A 16,927-nucleotide genomic window follows, 5' to 3' on the forward strand; every position below is an offset into this window, starting at 1 on the left:
TAGTGATTCTTCATAGGGGAGCTCCAGAGGGAATGCTGAATTTGCCTGTAGGAGACATTTAGCAATGTCTGAAGACATTTTTGCTTGTCACAGTTGAGGGAGGTGAAGAAGAGGTCCCACCAGCATCTAGTGGGTAGATGCCAAGGATACTGCTAAACTCTACATGGGGGTAGAACAACCAGTGGCCCACGGGCTGCATGTGGCCCAGGATGGTTATGAATGTGACTCAGCACAAAATCATACATTGACTTAAGACATTATTTAGTTTTATTACTAAGTTTTATTACCTAGATATGTATATTTTCTGTATCAGTGATCACAAACTTGGTAAAAGATTATTGAAAGGGCCACTGCATAATTAGAGTTATTATGTGAGGACTTTTTTGCTTATCTATGGTGGCCAATATCACAAAAATTATGCATGGACCTTTTATTTGCTCATCAGTTTTTGTTCACATTTGTGTATTTAATGTGTGGCCCAAGACAACTCTTCTTCTTCCAGTGTGGCCCACAGATGCCAAAAGACTGGACACCCCTGCCCTACAGTGTACAGGACATCCCCCCATAACAAAGAACTATCTGGCCCAAAACATCAATAGAACCATCACTGAGAAATATGGTCTCACCACCATAATAAATAACATTTATCCTGTTAATGCTAAACTTATATAAATGTTGGATCTTGATGCCAATAATAGGATCTACTATAAATACCCTAATGTAAATCAAAAAGAATATGCTTCCTCCCCAAACGAAAAGAGAAGGTAGAACATGAAGAGAATAATTTATTGCAGCAATTCTAAACCAGTTTTTCTTCCGCAAGACCTATTTTTACATACTCAGCAATTCCACAGGAAAACCCCAAATCCAGTTGTGCGTTTCCCAAACCACTGATTTAGAAGTGCTATTTCAGCAGATTTCTTGGGGGTAACTTCCCCCTTCCTTGTACTGTTCTATCAAACCATTATTCATGTGGCCACAGCTGCACAAGGTCCACAGCTCACCTTCACCATGGCAACAAACGGCATCACTTTCTTCATGTATTTCTTCAATTCTGGCAAACTGCTTAGTTCACTAGCAATGATTTTGTTATCAGGCAATTTTCCGCCATTGTTCTAAAAGAAAAAAAAAGGGCTGGAGAAGAAAGTGGAGAAAAGAAGATGCAGAACTGATGTGCCTGTAGGAAGTCATACAGACACTGAGTGAAACCTCTATCAGTCTGCCAGAGGACAGCGGAAGAGCGTGCAGCCCTAGCACCACGAGGAAGGGAAAGATGAGTGAATAATACTGAAAGGAATCTCCTATCACCTTCCCTTACCAGGAAGGAATTTGATGCACCATGCTGAATAGTAACTTTTTTCTTATAATAATGGCACCTCCAGGATTATACCATTAGGTCTTATCTTGTGAAGAAAAAAAAGCCTTATAAACTTTTAAAAGTATTTCCTTAGTTATATCAAAATGAAAAACTACACATAACTATCATTCAGTTTTATAGGTCTGCTTTTAAACATTTTTTATAAACTGTTACCAAAAACATGAACAAGAGTCCCTAGCTATGGTTCTGTTAAAAATAGTATTATTTCCATCTACTCAAAACCAAGTGCCTGCATTGTCTACCATAATATGCAAAGTCCCAAATGTGCTGCCTGGATTTAAATTCATTTCTGCAAACATCAACTGTCCCCTCTGATAGAGAAAGCAAGCGGCCTTTCCCGAGTTTTAGGGGACTCATTTTCTCCTGGTTGGAGAAGCACAGTATCAAAGCCAAGCACTGGGAATGAATCAAAATGAAAAGTAGCATATAGTAGAATTTCTGATACTCCATTTACTTTCAGTTCTAACCTTTACTAAGCAAGGTACATGGGAAAATTTTTTTCTCTATCTGTCAGTGCACTGCTCTGAAAGAGAGATGAAAGAGAAAAGGAGAAGGTAGGAAACACTCCTTTTCCTTATGTCACTAAAAAGGTGCCATATTCAACATAAGAACATTCTTCTTGATTGTAAACTAACATTCTTTGGCTCCTTTTGGATAAAAACAAAAATTTTAAAGGAAGCTAACCATTCCAAATAATACCAAAAGATGGTGTCAATTTGAAACTATGTAATAACTAGCCAATGAACACTATGCAAAAATAAAACCTCTAAAAGAGCAGTGGTGCCCTGGCAGGTGTGGCTCAGTTGGTTGGTTTGTCATCCCACAAAGCAAACAGTTTGATTCCTGGCCAGGGCACATACCTGGATTGTGGGTTTGGTCCCCAGCTGGGGCACTTATGAGATGAAACCAACAGGTGTTTCTTTCTCATGTCAATGTTTTTCTCACTTTTTTTCCTGTCCTTTCCCCTCTATCTCAAAATAAATAAATAATATTATAAAAGAACAATGGTGATGCATTTCTTTTTAATACATGGGACATTACATACCATATTTAGTTCTACTGCTTCCTTGAAAATGCTGGTATGAAAATGCAACTCACTGAGGCACAGTCCCACTTTTCACTTTGCTACTTCTGAATGCAGCTTTTACTCTTTTACTGATAAGCCAAAATCTTTGAGCAGATCGTAAAGGCCCTATTTCTACTACACACAATCAAACAACAAAGCAGTTCTCCATAAAAACAGGTTCACACAGAATAAAAACACACTTGCCATTCTCTTTCTAACAAATTTTGCAAATATAATTTTTCTGAGTATTTCTTAATTAACTATAAAATTATTGAGGCAAAATTCTAATAAAGATCAGTAAAATCAAAGCTAAGAATTTTTTCTTTAGGTTATCACTTTATGCTTTGGCCATAATCTCTATTCTTTCTTTCTCTCTCTCTCTGAGTGCACCTTCATGGTTTGCATCTAAGTTTAAAGAACTAAGTGTAAATACTGAGATTCCTTTCAATATAACTACCATATTTAATAGCTATTTACCTGACAGAACCAAAAACATCAAGCTCTCCATTTCTATAGGTAATTATTATACTGAACATTTTCTTGTAAATTACTCAAGAGCCACATTTCAAGTTTTTAAAATATAATCAAGTTAAGGCTACATGAATCTGTGTTTTTGCTTCATAATTTTAACCACACACACGTGTAAAAGTCCCATAGCCTTATCACATACAATTAGATTCAGTGTATTCTTGTATGAAAAGTTTCAAAAATGATGAAAATCAGCATCTTTTCCCTTGACATTCATTTAAGCGCCACCAAGGACAACAAGGGACACTCTATGCCTAGAGGTAATTAAACAAAGCTGCCAGTCTTCCTTCTCCCAGACATTGCCAACATCCCCACCCCCCCCCCAAAAAACAAAAAGAAACAATATAAGCAGGACACAGCAATGCTGGAGAAAGTCTGCTGAGCGTATCACCTGAAAGTGACTGCGTAGAACTGACAGTGTGGTATGTTGCCAAGACGGATAGTTCTTTGCCACATAGATGGTACAATGTGAAGGCTTCTGGGGCTGTTGTATGTCAGTCTTCTACAGCGCAGAGAAAGGCAAAAACAGTCAGTCGCTTTCATATAAACCAAAACCAAAAAGAACTCTCCCCCAGCAGATACCACTAGTACCTTTAACACTAAAAAACACGCACAGTACAGAACTATATTGGCAATGAAGACAGACAGCCCTATACATTTTAAAGAAGTACCTTCATTTCCATTATTGTTAAATAGTATTTGACCAATAACTTTTCAGGAATGACCTTTTTAAAACAAATGACTTCACCTTCCCTTTAGTTGGCATCATATAATTCTTCAGTCGCAGTCTAAGGTCATGTGCCACCTCCATGAGATACTGTGAGGACCGTATCAAGGTTTCATCCACAGGACCAATGATAGGCCATGAAGCGTACATAATTGAGCCAGGCTTTTAAATAAAAGCAAAACAAAAAGGTTCAGGGAGATTAGAATACAGCTATTTTATGATTCTTGATTACAACTGTACACCAAAGCTACAATCTGTAATTGGGTGTTCAAAGTTCAGACCTTGGCCCCACATGGCCCACTTCCACAGCCCCAATCTAATGTTCCCTAGAATTCAAGCTGTGAAGTCTGACTCTACATTCCTAATCAGCATCCACTTGTATAAGCATATTAATACCCACACACATATGCTCACTTTCAAAGAAAATTATGTAATGCTAATGTGCCTAAACTTAATCATTATTATATAAATTATGCACACTCTCAGATTTATCCTATTAACACATCCAGTACTAAAAGTATGGCTCTTTGGTATATATACCATGAGTGCATTTTTGTATTATTCATGCAGTGAAATATGCAAAAGAAACTGGTTAATAAGTTAGAAGGGAGTTATCAAACCAGCCAATCTGTTTATCTGTGAGCCAGAGAGAAATAATTGAATTTATCTTTGCAGTAAAAATGCTAATATCCCTGAATATGCAGCCCTATATGTGCCAAGGAATTTTACATAAAACAGGAATATTTCCACAAATACACACTCCTGTCTTTGTTTATAAGTAGTTCATAACATTTGTAACTATCTCAATATTTTCACCTCTTTAACAAACAGCTGAAAAAAGAATATTAGTTATACATGTATTCCAACATATATCTGAATATATTTAAATGTATTATAATAATTCCTAACAGGAATTAGGTAATAAACAATATGCATACAGTCAACATTTTTAAAAATATTTACACTGTGAATACATAAATAAAGGCACACCTGATGTATCTGTCTAAAAAGGAGGCAGTTTAACCTCTTACATAATTATGACGATGAATCCAACATTATTCTTAAAATACTCATATTCAGCCTTTTCCTCTTATGCAACAACATTACCACATTTATTTTATGAGACAAAAATCAAAACTACCACAACATCTTAAATGCATAAAGATACCTTTCCCAGGAGTGCCCAGATGTGCTCACACACATGTGGACAGAATGGAGCCAAGAGAAGGGTCTGAACTTCAATAAACCGGAACACAAGATCTCTGTGCATCCCCTCGATGGCCAACTCACGGTACTTGTCTTTTGCAGCCTACAAAATTTGAAATCATTTATCATTTCTCTCCCTATACTATTTTTTTAAAAGATTTTATTCATTCATCTTTCGAGGGAAAGGGAAGGAGAGAGAGAGAGAGAGAAATATCAATGTATGGTTGCTTCTCGTGTGTCCCCCGCTGGGAACTGGCTGCAACCCAGGCATGTGCCCTGTCTAGGAATCGAACCACGATCGTCTGGTTCGCAGGCCCTCCCTATGCTTCTTCAAAATAAAAGTAAAGAGAAAAAAGGCTGAATTTAGTATTTCTCTTTTAATGCATTTTTAAGTTTTTTAGTCTTAAAATTCCATAATCAATTTTTGTAAAGGTATTACTTCAACAATTTGCAAGTAAATGTGTATCAATCCTTGCCCAAAGGATACTATACTTTTGAGTCTTGAGAAAAAGGTTTTTAAAAGACATTTTGTAACAGACATAAAAGCGGAAGGATTTAAACTATATTAAAAACAATGCTCTGAGCAGCATATAGATAGAAAAGATACTTAAGTATCAAAAAAGGCTATACATACAACACACCACTATGCTCAGCACTCACCTTTATTCAATTACATCTATGAAAACCGAAGTTCATAAATCCCAATGCGATATTTTACAAAAGTGATCAAATAGAGCTATATTTTTACTTTAAGTACTTTTGCCAAACATGAGGAAATACTGACACCTTGTGGAAAACCTCAGAAAACATTTGTTTCCAAACTAAAAACAATTAGTTACAAGTATGCCTTTACTTCTGCCTTTATTTTTTCCTCAACTTAAAAATCATTTTTCTGGAAAGTATTACTGATGTTTAGATTTCATCTCTTTATTAATGCTCAAACACAACTAGAAACAATAGAATTACTTCTGTTAAATGAACACAGTAGTAAAAGTACCAAAGGAAACTATTTACAACCACAATTTATTGAAGATTTAAGTTTCTTAACAAAATTTCCAATCTCCACTTTAGTTATTATGTAATAGCAGGAGGGAAAAAGGGCAAAAATACATCATATTCACATTGACATATTTTACAGCTACTTAAAAAAAATTAATAGCCTACCTGTAACTCAAAAAACCCAGTTTTCAAAGCTTCTTTAAACATCATCTTTTCATAGTTTTGATCTGTTTTTATAATTCCTGCATTCATTTCACTATTGAATAGAAAAAAAATGTTATTGAGTGGAAAAGCAAGTATAGATAAGTATGAAAACCTGCTGCATATACTCAGAAACAGTAAAATTCAAACAATGCCTGAAAGATTTAAAATTGTCCACCACAAAACCATCCTTGTGTTCCTTAAAACTGCCTACTGTCACTACCCTATTATCTATGTACCCACCTTTTTTATCCTCACCCAAAAACATGCTTACTGATTTTAGAGAGAGGTAGAGAGAGAGAGAGAGAAACACTGATGTGAGAGAGAAACATCCTGGTTGCCTCTCGCATGCAGTCCCGACTGAACTTGCACCTAGGCATTTGCCTTGAGCGAGAATCAAACCTGTGACCTTTCAGCTTATGGGATGATGCTCCAACCAACTGAGCCACAACAACCAGGGCTTATGTATCCACCTTTAAGTACATACTGTCATGTGATACTTACTCAGAGCTCCTGCTTACAACACTGTTAACCCTATTCCTATTTAAAAAGTCTTTGATGGAAGTTTCATTATGAAGCCCAAAATGCAATATAAAAATAGCTTACCGACAGTTGCAGTCAGGTTTAATTGTTGCCTTTTAATCAACTGACACTGAATATTTAGGAAAAATTTTCCCAGGGTACCACAGGCCTTTCATAATCTGGCCTAATCTGGCCTCCAACTTGTTTCACCTCCTACTTCTGCCCTCCACACACAATACTTCAAATAAATACCATACTCTCTCCAGAGTTTCTCCTGTCTTTGCAAAAATTCTGTTTACTTTTCAAGAAACACAGAACTCACATACCAACTAAATCCCCTCAATCTTTATTATTCCTATAAATGGCGGGATAAGTGTTTTTGTATCTTTCTCTCCTGTGAAACAAGGAAGGACTGAGTCTTACAGATCTTTGTAGACAAGTGCATAGGACTGTTTCTGATTCACAGAGGCCAAAAATGTCTTTTGAAGGGAAAAGAAAATGATAATTCTCCATTTCTTTTCATCTATTTTTCCTTGAACCATTCTGCCCTACTTTAAGGCAAGAGAGCCTGGTAAAATAGTTATCAGAATAAGCATTGGAGAAAGACTGAAGTAAATTCATAAGCCAAGTATGAAGTTACTAGCTTTAAGAAATTTAATGAAACACTTTTTCTAAGCCTCAATTTCTTTAACTGTAAAATACAGCTAGAAATATCTTTATTATATAAGGTTGCTAAGAGGCTAAGATCAGATAATGGATTGAAAATAATTAGTATTGTACCTGGCACAAATAAGCTTTCAATAAATAGTAGCTATTATTATTATCTAATTTATTTTAGGGGGAGGGGGAAGGAAACTTAAAAATGCACAAGGACTAAGCAACTCCCTTAAAGCACAAAGTGGCTGGAGTCCACGGATTACCTGGCAAAAACTCGATCGTTGAAGGTGCTATCAGGACCACTTCTTAGGCTATTCCGGTTGGTCACCATTTCTTTCACCCACTCCACCCAGGTGTATAGACGGAGAATACCTGCATCTGCCATGGCTTCCACAAAATTAGCATCTTCAACAGTGTCACCAGCATCAGCCAGAGCCAAGCGCATTCCTGGAGAAGAAATGAGAGCAATCAATAACTTTAAAACTTGCTTACTGAAGATTACCTATGTGTCCAGGTGGGTGCACTGTAAAGCCTACATATAAATTAAGAAATGACCAGTGCTTTAAAGGACTGCCATCGGTCAATAGCAAAAATAAAAATCACCAAAAGTAGAATCCCTAATAATGCGGATAAAAGCAAAATCCCTAAACCATCTGAATTAATTTGCATATACTTAGCATCAATATATGTTTCTTCTCAGGCATGTTGAGTTAATGAGATAGTGATCTTCAATGAAGCAAAGGAAAAAAATAATAAACTGGGGACAGCTATCCCTATCAACACCTCAGCCTCATTTAGAGTTGGCAAAACATGATACTTTAGCACATGACAACACACACACTGGTGCTTTATGCGTGCAAATATGAATTTAGTTCTTAGTCCTTAGAGTAGATCTTTCCAAGTTTTCTATTAACAAAATTTTACTTTTCAATCAAAATCTTTTATTCTAAAACATTGGGGAAAAGCTATCAATAGGAGCCCAACAAAATAAATGGAAGGGCGTCCTTGCAGTGAAACATTACATTGCTGCTAAAAGCAGTGCTGTGTTATGGAGACATCTTTCTTTGCGCCTCATGAAGCAACCTCTGCTAACCTCAAACTTTTCTTCTGCAGCTTCCTCAGCTCTCTCATGAGCTACAAGAGCTAAAAAGAGTTGTTACAGCCTTGCTCTGGATTAGGCTTTAGCTTAAAGGAATGTTGTGGCTGGCTTGAGCTTCTACCCAGACCCGCAACACTTTCATATCGGCAATAAGACTATTTGCTTTCTTATTATTCCTGTGTTCACCAAAGTAGTACTTTTAATTTCCTTCAATAACTTTCCCTCTTCATTCACAATTTGGCTAACTGCTGAAAGCAGCCTAGCTCTCGGCCTTTCGAGGCTTTCAACATGTTTTCCTCACTAAATTTAATCATTTCTACCTTTGCTTTAAAGTGAGAGACATGTGGTGTATTCTAAGATGGCGACAGAGTAGCACCGAGGGAACCCAGCTCTCCTGCATCTGGTGGAAAATCCGGGCGGATGTACCAAAGAACAGCATAATCAATCAACAGTTCCCCAACATTTATGAAAATAGGAGACCAGAGAGTGTGACAGAGGAACCAGACAGCGGCAGGTCGGCAAGCACTCCAGAAGGCAAGTGAGGACAAAAGCAGTTGCGCACCCACAGCCTCCTAGGCTGCGGGCTGCTCCTCGGCGCGCCCAGAGCAGGCGAACTCTGGAGGAGCGTGAGTACCCAGGAGAATTGGCGCACAATGGGGGCCAGCACCATCAGTGGGAAATAGAAGCCCTGTCTGAATCCAGGACCGGGGCGACTGGGACGGAGTGAACGCTGGAGGCCCGGCACCCGGGGGGTCAGCAACACACTCCATGGGAGAGAACTGACTCCCCCCTCCCCTTCTAGGCAGGCAGGTTAATATCGGGCAGAGACCTGTGGGCTTAAGTTAACGTAAAGGGTGGCAACTGTGGACGCTGCGGTCGCCAGCCTGCCAGCCCGCCAGCTCGAGGGATTTAAGAAGGACACTGTCATTGCTGGTCTTTTGGCATTGGGCTGGGCTGAGACACAGGCTTTGTGGAGAAGTCTCTATTGGAAAGTGAACTGAGGGGCTCTAAGACCTCGGCTTGCCTCCAACCACCGAGCAGCCATCTAGGGGAGAAGCGGGAACGCCTCGGTCCTACACAGGACTGAGAAGGACGGTACCGGATACCACGGGCCACAGGCAGCCTCCTGGGGCTGTGCGCGACCACAGACCAATCGGCAGCCTGCTCGCGCGCCTGCATACCTGCCCTCAGAGACATCGCAACCAGAAAAACCGGTTTGGACAATTTGAAACCAACAAAGGAAGGGTCCTTCCCTTTTTTTTTTCTTTTTCCTTCTCTAGTGTGTGTGTGTGTGTGTGTGTGTGTGTGTGTGTGTTTTCCCTTCCCCCCTTTTTTTCTCTCTCAACCTCTTTTGTAATTAATCTTATATCTTGTAAACTGTATTGTTGCTCTATCTTTCAATACTCTGTCCTTCATTTCTTTTCCTTTTTGTCCGGTTTTAGTCCTTCTGTTCTTCCCAAATTTTCCGCTTATTCCCCTTTTCTCCTGACTTTTGAGTGTGTGTGTGTGTGTGTTGGATTGTTTGTGCGTTGCTTAGTTTTCTTTTAGGTGTATTATTATTATTTTTTGCATTATTCTTACTCCTTTTTTTATTTTAAGAATATCTTTGTATCCCACCTCTTTCTGTATAGGCTTTTTAGTCCTGGCTGGGTATGCTGTACTACCTGACAGGTTCCCACTCCTCCTTCCTCCACAGTGTTTTGCTGATTTTCTATACTTCACGTGCTTTCCTTTGCTATACTACCCAAGCTCTATAACCCCCATTTAGACAGATCACATAGAATCTATCATGTGAGTGTTGCTCCAATATTATTGTAAATAAGAGCTGTTCTGTACAACAGTAATACTTCATAACACATCTCTCGGAGCTTACACCACCTTACAGGTGCCTAAATTCTATTACTCTATTTACTGACGCACTACACCCAGTTACTAACCTGTACTGTCACCTTACCTCAAATCTGACCACCCGCAACCACACTGCTTTCTAGATACAACTCACAAGCCCTCCCTTCTTAACAAGACACTTAACTTATGCCCACCCTTTCCTAAAAGTGGTAAGCTGGGTCAAAGAGCACGATTAACACTATACATAGCCTAGAGATTGTCCATTTCTTCTCTGCCCACTGTGTCTGTAAATAACATAAAATAATCTTCTGCTATCATAAACCATTTTGCCTCCCCCACAACTGATCACACACGCACAGTAAAGAAAGGAGTAGGTGGAAGCGGAGAACACCAAGATATCTGCAGCAGACTGCACCGCTGACTTTCACAGGTATCCTACCACAGAAGTTCACACCATAAACCCAGTGAACCTGAACAGATCAATTTAAGAAGCGGAGAATAACAAGAAGAGTATGAAAAAACAATGGGAAGACAAAGAAACAATCCCCAAATGAAAGAAAAGGAGGAAGCTTCAGAAAGAATATTAGATGAAATAGAGGCAAGTCAACTATCAGATGTGGAATTCAAAGCACTGGTTATCAGGAAATTCAAAGAGCTTACAACGAGCTACCAGAAACTACAGGGGAGCTACGATGAACTCTCTGCAAACTATACCAACATGAAAAAGGAAATAGAAACCATCAGTAAAGGCCAAGAGGAAATGAAGAATACAATTTCTGAACTGAAGAACACAGTAGAAGGTATGAAGAATGGAATCGATATGGCGGAAGATCGCATAAGTGAGACTGAAGACAGGATAGAAAAAATCTCCCAGACGGAACAAGTAAAGGAAAAGAGAATCAGAAAAAATGAAGAGAATTTAAGAGAAATGCAAGACAACATGAAACTTAATAATATCCGAATAATAGGAATACCAGAAGGAGAGGAAGAGGAACAAGGGATAGAAAATCTACTTGAAAGAGTAATAATGGAAAACTTTCCTAACTTGAGGACAGATAAAGTCGTACAGATCCAGGACTCACAGAGGGTCCCCAGCAGATGGAACCCAAAGAGGTCTACTGTAAGACACATCATCATTAAAATGGCAAACCTCCAAGACAAAGAGAAAATCCTAAAGGCAGCAAGGGAGAAAAAGGAAGTGACATACAAGGGGGTCCCAATAAGGCTGGCTACTGACTTCTCAATGGAAACATTCCAAGCAAGAAGAGAATGGCAAGAAATATTCCAAGTAATGAGAAACAGAGGCCTACAACCGAGACTGCTTTATCCAGCAAGGCTCTCAATCAAGATAGAAGGCCAAATAAAGAGCTTCCAAGACAAAAGAAGTCTAAAAGAATACGCCTCCACAAAACCTGCTCTACAAGAATTACTAAAAGGGCTGCTTTAAGGAAAGGAAGGAAAAGAGAGAGACAGAGAGGAACACAGGTACATAAATGGCAATGAATAAGTACCTTTCGATAATAACTTTAAACGTAAATGGATTAAATGCACCAATTAAGAGACATAGAATAGCTGAATGGATAAGAAAGCATGACCCACACATATGCTGCCTACAAGAGACTCACCTGAGGACAAAAGACCACCACAGACTGAAAGTGAAAGGATGGAAACAAATTTTCCAAGCAAATGGACATGAAAAAAAAGCCGGGGTAGCAATCCTCATATCAGACAAAATAGACTTCAAAAAAAAGGCTATAAAGAGAGACCCAGAAGGTCACTTCATAATACTCAAGGGAAGAATCCACCAAGAAGACATTAACATCATAAATATATATGCACCCAACACAGGAGCACCCAAATATATAAAGAAAATCCTAGAGGACCTCAAGAAAGATATTGACAGCAACACAATTATAGTAGGGGATTTTAACACCCCACTGTCAAAAATGGACAGATCTTCCAAACAAAATATCAACAAAGATATAGCAGCATTAAACGACACTCTAGAAGAAATGGACCTAATTGATATATATAGAGCCATCCATCCCAAAGAAACTAAATACACTTTCTTTTCAAACGCACATGGAACATTTTCAAAGATAGATCACATGATAGGACACAAAACCAGTCTCAACAACTTCAGGAAAATAGAAATCATACCAAGCATCTTCTCTGATCACAAGGGACTGAAATTGGAAACCAACCCCACAGGAAAAAACCCAAAACACCCAAAATCATGGAGACTGAATGGTAGGCTATTGAACAATGAATGGGTCAAGATTGAAATTAGGGAGGAAATCAAAAAACTCCTTGAAACAAATGAAAATGAACTCACCACAACCCAAAATTTATGGGACACAGTGAAGGCAGTCCTGAGAGGGAAGTTCATAGCGATACAGGCTCACCTAAAGAGGATAGAAACATTTCAAACAAACAACCTAACCCAACGCCTGCAAGAACTCGAGGAACAACAACAAAGACAGCCCAGAGCAAGTAGAAGGAAGGAAATAACCAAGATCAAAGCAGAATTAAATGACATAGAGACTAAAAGCACAATTCTAAAGATCAATGAATCCAGGAGTTGGTTTTTTGAAAAGATAAACAAAATAGACAAACCTTTAAGTAGGCTCATTAAGAAAAGAAGAGAGAGGACACAAATAAACACAATCAGAAATGAAAGAGGAGAGATTACAACTGATACCACAGAAATAGAAAGGATTGTAAGAAATTACTATGCGGAACTGTATGCCAAGAAATTTGAAAACCTGGGTGAAATGGACAAATTTCTAGAAAAATATAATCTTCCAAAACTCAATGAAAAAGAAGCAGAAAACCTGAACAGGCCAATAACAGCAAATGAAATTGAAGAAGTAATCAAAAAACTCCCATCACACAAAAGCCCTGGGCCAGATGGTTTCACAGGAGAATTCTACAAAGCTTTTAAGGAAGAGCTAACCCCTATTCTTCACAGACTATTCCAAAAAATCCAAAAGGAGGGAAAACTCCCCAACTCTTTCTATGAAGCCAGCATCACCCTAATCCCAAAGCCAGATAGAGACACAACAAAGAAAGAAAATTACAGACCAATATCACTGATGAACATAGATGCTAAAATCCTCAACAAAATATTGGCAAATCGCATCCAACAATATATCAAAAAGATCATACACCACGACCAAGTGGGATTCATCCCGGGGATGCAAGGATGGTTCAATATACGCAAATCAATAAATGTAATACACGAAATAAACAAAAGCAAAGACAAAAACCACATGGTCATATCAATAGATGCGGAAAAAGCTTTTGATAAGGTACAACACCCATTTATGATAAAGGTACTCAGCAAGGTGGGAATAGAGGGAACATTCCTCAATATAATAAAGGCCATATATGAAAGACCTACAGCCAACATCATACTCAATGGGCAAAAACTAAAAGCTTTTCCACTAAGATCAGGTACAAGACAAGGTTGCCCACTTTCACCACTTCTATTCAATATAGTATTAGAAGTTCTAGCTGCAGCGATCAGACAAGAAAAGGAAATAAAAGGCATCCAAATCGGAAAGGAGGAAACAAAACTGGCATTGTTTGCAGATGACATGATAGTGTACATGGAAAACCCTATAGCCTCTACCAAAAAACTGCTGGAACTAATAAATGAATTTGGCATAACAGCGGGATACAAAGTCAATATCCAGAAATCAAAGGCATTTTTGTATACCAACAATGAAGCAGCAGAAGCAGAAATCAAGAAAAAAATCCCATTCGATATAGCAAAAACAAAAATAAAATATCTGGGAATAAACCTAACCAAGGAGGTAAAAGACCTGTATGCAGAAAACTACACAACACTGAAGAAAGAAATCAAGGAAGACACAAATAAATGGAAACATATACCGTGTTCATGGATTGGAAGAATTAACATCATCAAAATGTCCATACTACCCAAAGCAATTTACAGATTCAATGCAATACCTATTAAAGTACCAATGGCATATTTCACAGACATAGAACAAACACTTCAAAAATTTATATGGAACCATAAAAGACCCCGAATAGCAGCTGCAATTTTGAGAAAGAAGAACAAAGTAGGAGGGATCACAATACCTGATATCAAACTGTATTACAGGGCCACTGTAATCAAAACAGCCTGGTACTGGCATAAAAACAGGCACATAGACCAATGGAATAGAACAGAGAGCCCAGAAACAAACCCAAATCTCCACAGTCAATTAATATTCGACAAAGGGGGCAGTAACATAACATGAAGTAAACATAGCCTCTTCAACAAATGGTGTTGGGAGAACTGGACAGCTACATGCAAAAAAATGAAACTGGAGCACCAACTTACACCATATACCAAAATAAATTCAAGGTGGACAAAAGACTTAAATATAAGTTTTGAAACCATTAAAGCCCTAGAGGAGAGCATTGGCAGGAAAATCTCAGATATTCCATGCAGCAATATTTTTACTGATACATCCCCTAGAGCAAGGGATAGAAAGGAAAGAATAAAGGAATGGGATCTCATCAAACTTAAAAGCTTCTGCATGGCCAAGGAAAACAGTATCAAGATAAAAAGAAAAGCAACAGTTTGGGAAAACATATTTGCCAATGATACCTCAGACAAAGGTTTAATCTCCAAAATATACAAAGAACTCACTCGACTCTACTCAAAGAAGACAAGCAACCCAATTAAAAAATGGGCAAAGGACTTGAACAGACACTTCGCCAAGAAAAACTGCTCAAGGAGGATCCAGAGACACATGAAAAGATGCTCGATATCACTAGCTATCAGAGAGATGCAGATCAAAACCACAATGAGATACCACTTAACACCAGTCAGAATGGCTACCATGAACAAAGAAACAAACAACAAGTGTTGGAGAGGTTGTGGGGAAAAGGGGACTCTAGTTCACTGTTGGTGGGATTGCAGACTGGTACAACCACTATGGAAAGCAGTATGGAATTTTCTCAGAAAACTAAAAATGGACGTGCCTTTTGACCCAGCAATTCCACTGCTAGGAGTATATCCTAAGAACCTTGAAGCACCAATCCAAAAGAACCAATGCACTTGGATGTTCATAGCAGCACAATTTACAATAGCCAAGAGTTGGAAGCAACCTAGATGCCCATCGGTCAATGACTGGATCAAAAAACTATGGTACATTTACACAATGGAATTCTATGCTACAGAAAGGAAGAAGGAGTTCCTACCGTTTGCAACAGCATGGATGGAACTGGAAAGCACTATGCTGAATGAAATAAGCCAGGTGTTGAAAGACAACTACCATATGATCTCACCTGTAACAGGAAGCTAAACAACAAAAGAAACAAGCAAGCAAAATAAAAACAAAGACACTGAAATAAAGAACAGGGGGACGGTGACCAGAGGGGAGAGGAGAGGGAATTTCAGGGGAAAAGGGGGAAGGATTTATGGGAACTAGTATGAAGGACACATGGACAACAACAACTAAGGGGGCAGAAATGGGAGGGAGGTGGGGAGCACAGGGGGGTGGGCTGGGATGGGATTAAAAGACATAAAACTGTACTTGAACAATAATTAAATAAAATAAAAAAGTATACTCACCATCAGCTGAAAATTTATCAATGGCTTGGGTCAAAGACAGAAAGTTGCCCGTGGATTTTGACATCTGGAATAGAAAGCCAATGAGTAGGCATTAGTATGTCTATACAAAAATGAAACAAACCCAATCTGTTAAGTTAAATGTGTTGGCCACAGTCAGATAAAGACAAAAAGATTAGAAATGTGAAAAAAAACATACCCTAAACTAATTTTACAGTCCGGTCAATAGTGGCTTACACGGGTCATTCAGCAAGCAAGTGGGAGCTGGGATAGGACCTCCAGTCTGATACTCAGCCCACTGCGCTTTCCATTGAACTATACTGTTAGATTATTCACATAGAATTATTACACTAGAACTCTGGAACACCTTGGCTGATCACAGAGAAGAGCTTTATATTAATTAGTCATTCAGAAGTAAGTGGGCTGGACCATGATGTCAGAGTTAGTGTTTTAGGGAACTTCCTTTCATTAGGGTCACAATTCATTGGTTGTTCAAATGGTGCCCTGCCTGAGGGCAGCATTTCTGAGAAGGCACTCACTGTGCACAATCTAGCAATCTTTATTACTTTAAATGTTTTTGTCTTTATCATAACTTTACTGATACCAAAGAGAGGTGATTATTACATCAATTTCCCACTACACAGGAATAAAGTATCTTGTACCAATAAAACCAGTACAGTAAGTATATAACACAACAATGTTGACACCAGAGAAAATGTCATGTTATAACAAACTCCAAAATCCTATTATTCTTTTTTTATTTTTTATTTTTAGAGAGAGGGGAAGGGAAGGAGAAAGAGTGGGAGAGAAACATCAGTGTGTGGCTACCTCCATGTTTCCCCTACTGGGGACCTGGCCTGCAACCCAGGTATGTGCCCTGACTGGGAATCGAACCAGGACTGTGCTTAATCCACTGAGCTACACCAGCCAGGGCCAAAATCCTATTATTCTAACTTGGTGGCCAGTCACAGTATAAAACAAAAAACAAAAACCACAAAACTGTCTTCTCAACTTAATGATAAAGATACTCTTTACAGAGTATAAAGATACTCTGTCTCTGTTTCTGTCTCTCTCTCTGCTCCACTCATAATTCATGTCACCTTCTGTGA

General features: G+C 38.5%; 1 protein-coding gene across 4 annotated transcripts in view; it reads right to left on the reverse strand.

Moving 5' to 3' along the window:
* Positions 1-16,927, reverse strand: part of LARS1 (leucyl-tRNA synthetase 1) — a 69,343-nt gene that overhangs the window by 10,197 nt on the left and 42,219 nt on the right. For all 4 annotated transcript variants that reach the window (XM_037045915.1, XM_037045914.1, XM_037045916.1 and 1 more), the window contains 7 exons: positions 15,822-15,885; positions 7,548-7,731; positions 6,070-6,160; positions 4,868-5,008; positions 3,721-3,861; positions 3,364-3,474; positions 1,005-1,115 (listed from right to left, as the gene is read on the reverse strand). In XM_037045915.1, coding sequence (XP_036901810.1) covers positions 1,005-1,115; positions 3,364-3,474; positions 3,721-3,861; positions 4,868-5,008; positions 6,070-6,160; positions 7,548-7,731; positions 15,822-15,885 — 843 coding nt within the window. The remainder of the gene's footprint in view (positions 1-1,004; positions 1,116-3,363; positions 3,475-3,720; positions 3,862-4,867; positions 5,009-6,069; positions 6,161-7,547; positions 7,732-15,821; positions 15,886-16,927) is intronic.

This window comes from Sturnira hondurensis, unplaced genomic scaffold, assembly GCF_014824575.4.
Source record: "Sturnira hondurensis isolate 20B ecotype Veracruz unplaced genomic scaffold, ASM1482457v3 Scaffold0004525, whole genome shotgun sequence".
Taxonomy (NCBI): Eukaryota; Metazoa; Chordata; class Mammalia; order Chiroptera; family Phyllostomidae; genus Sturnira; species Sturnira hondurensis.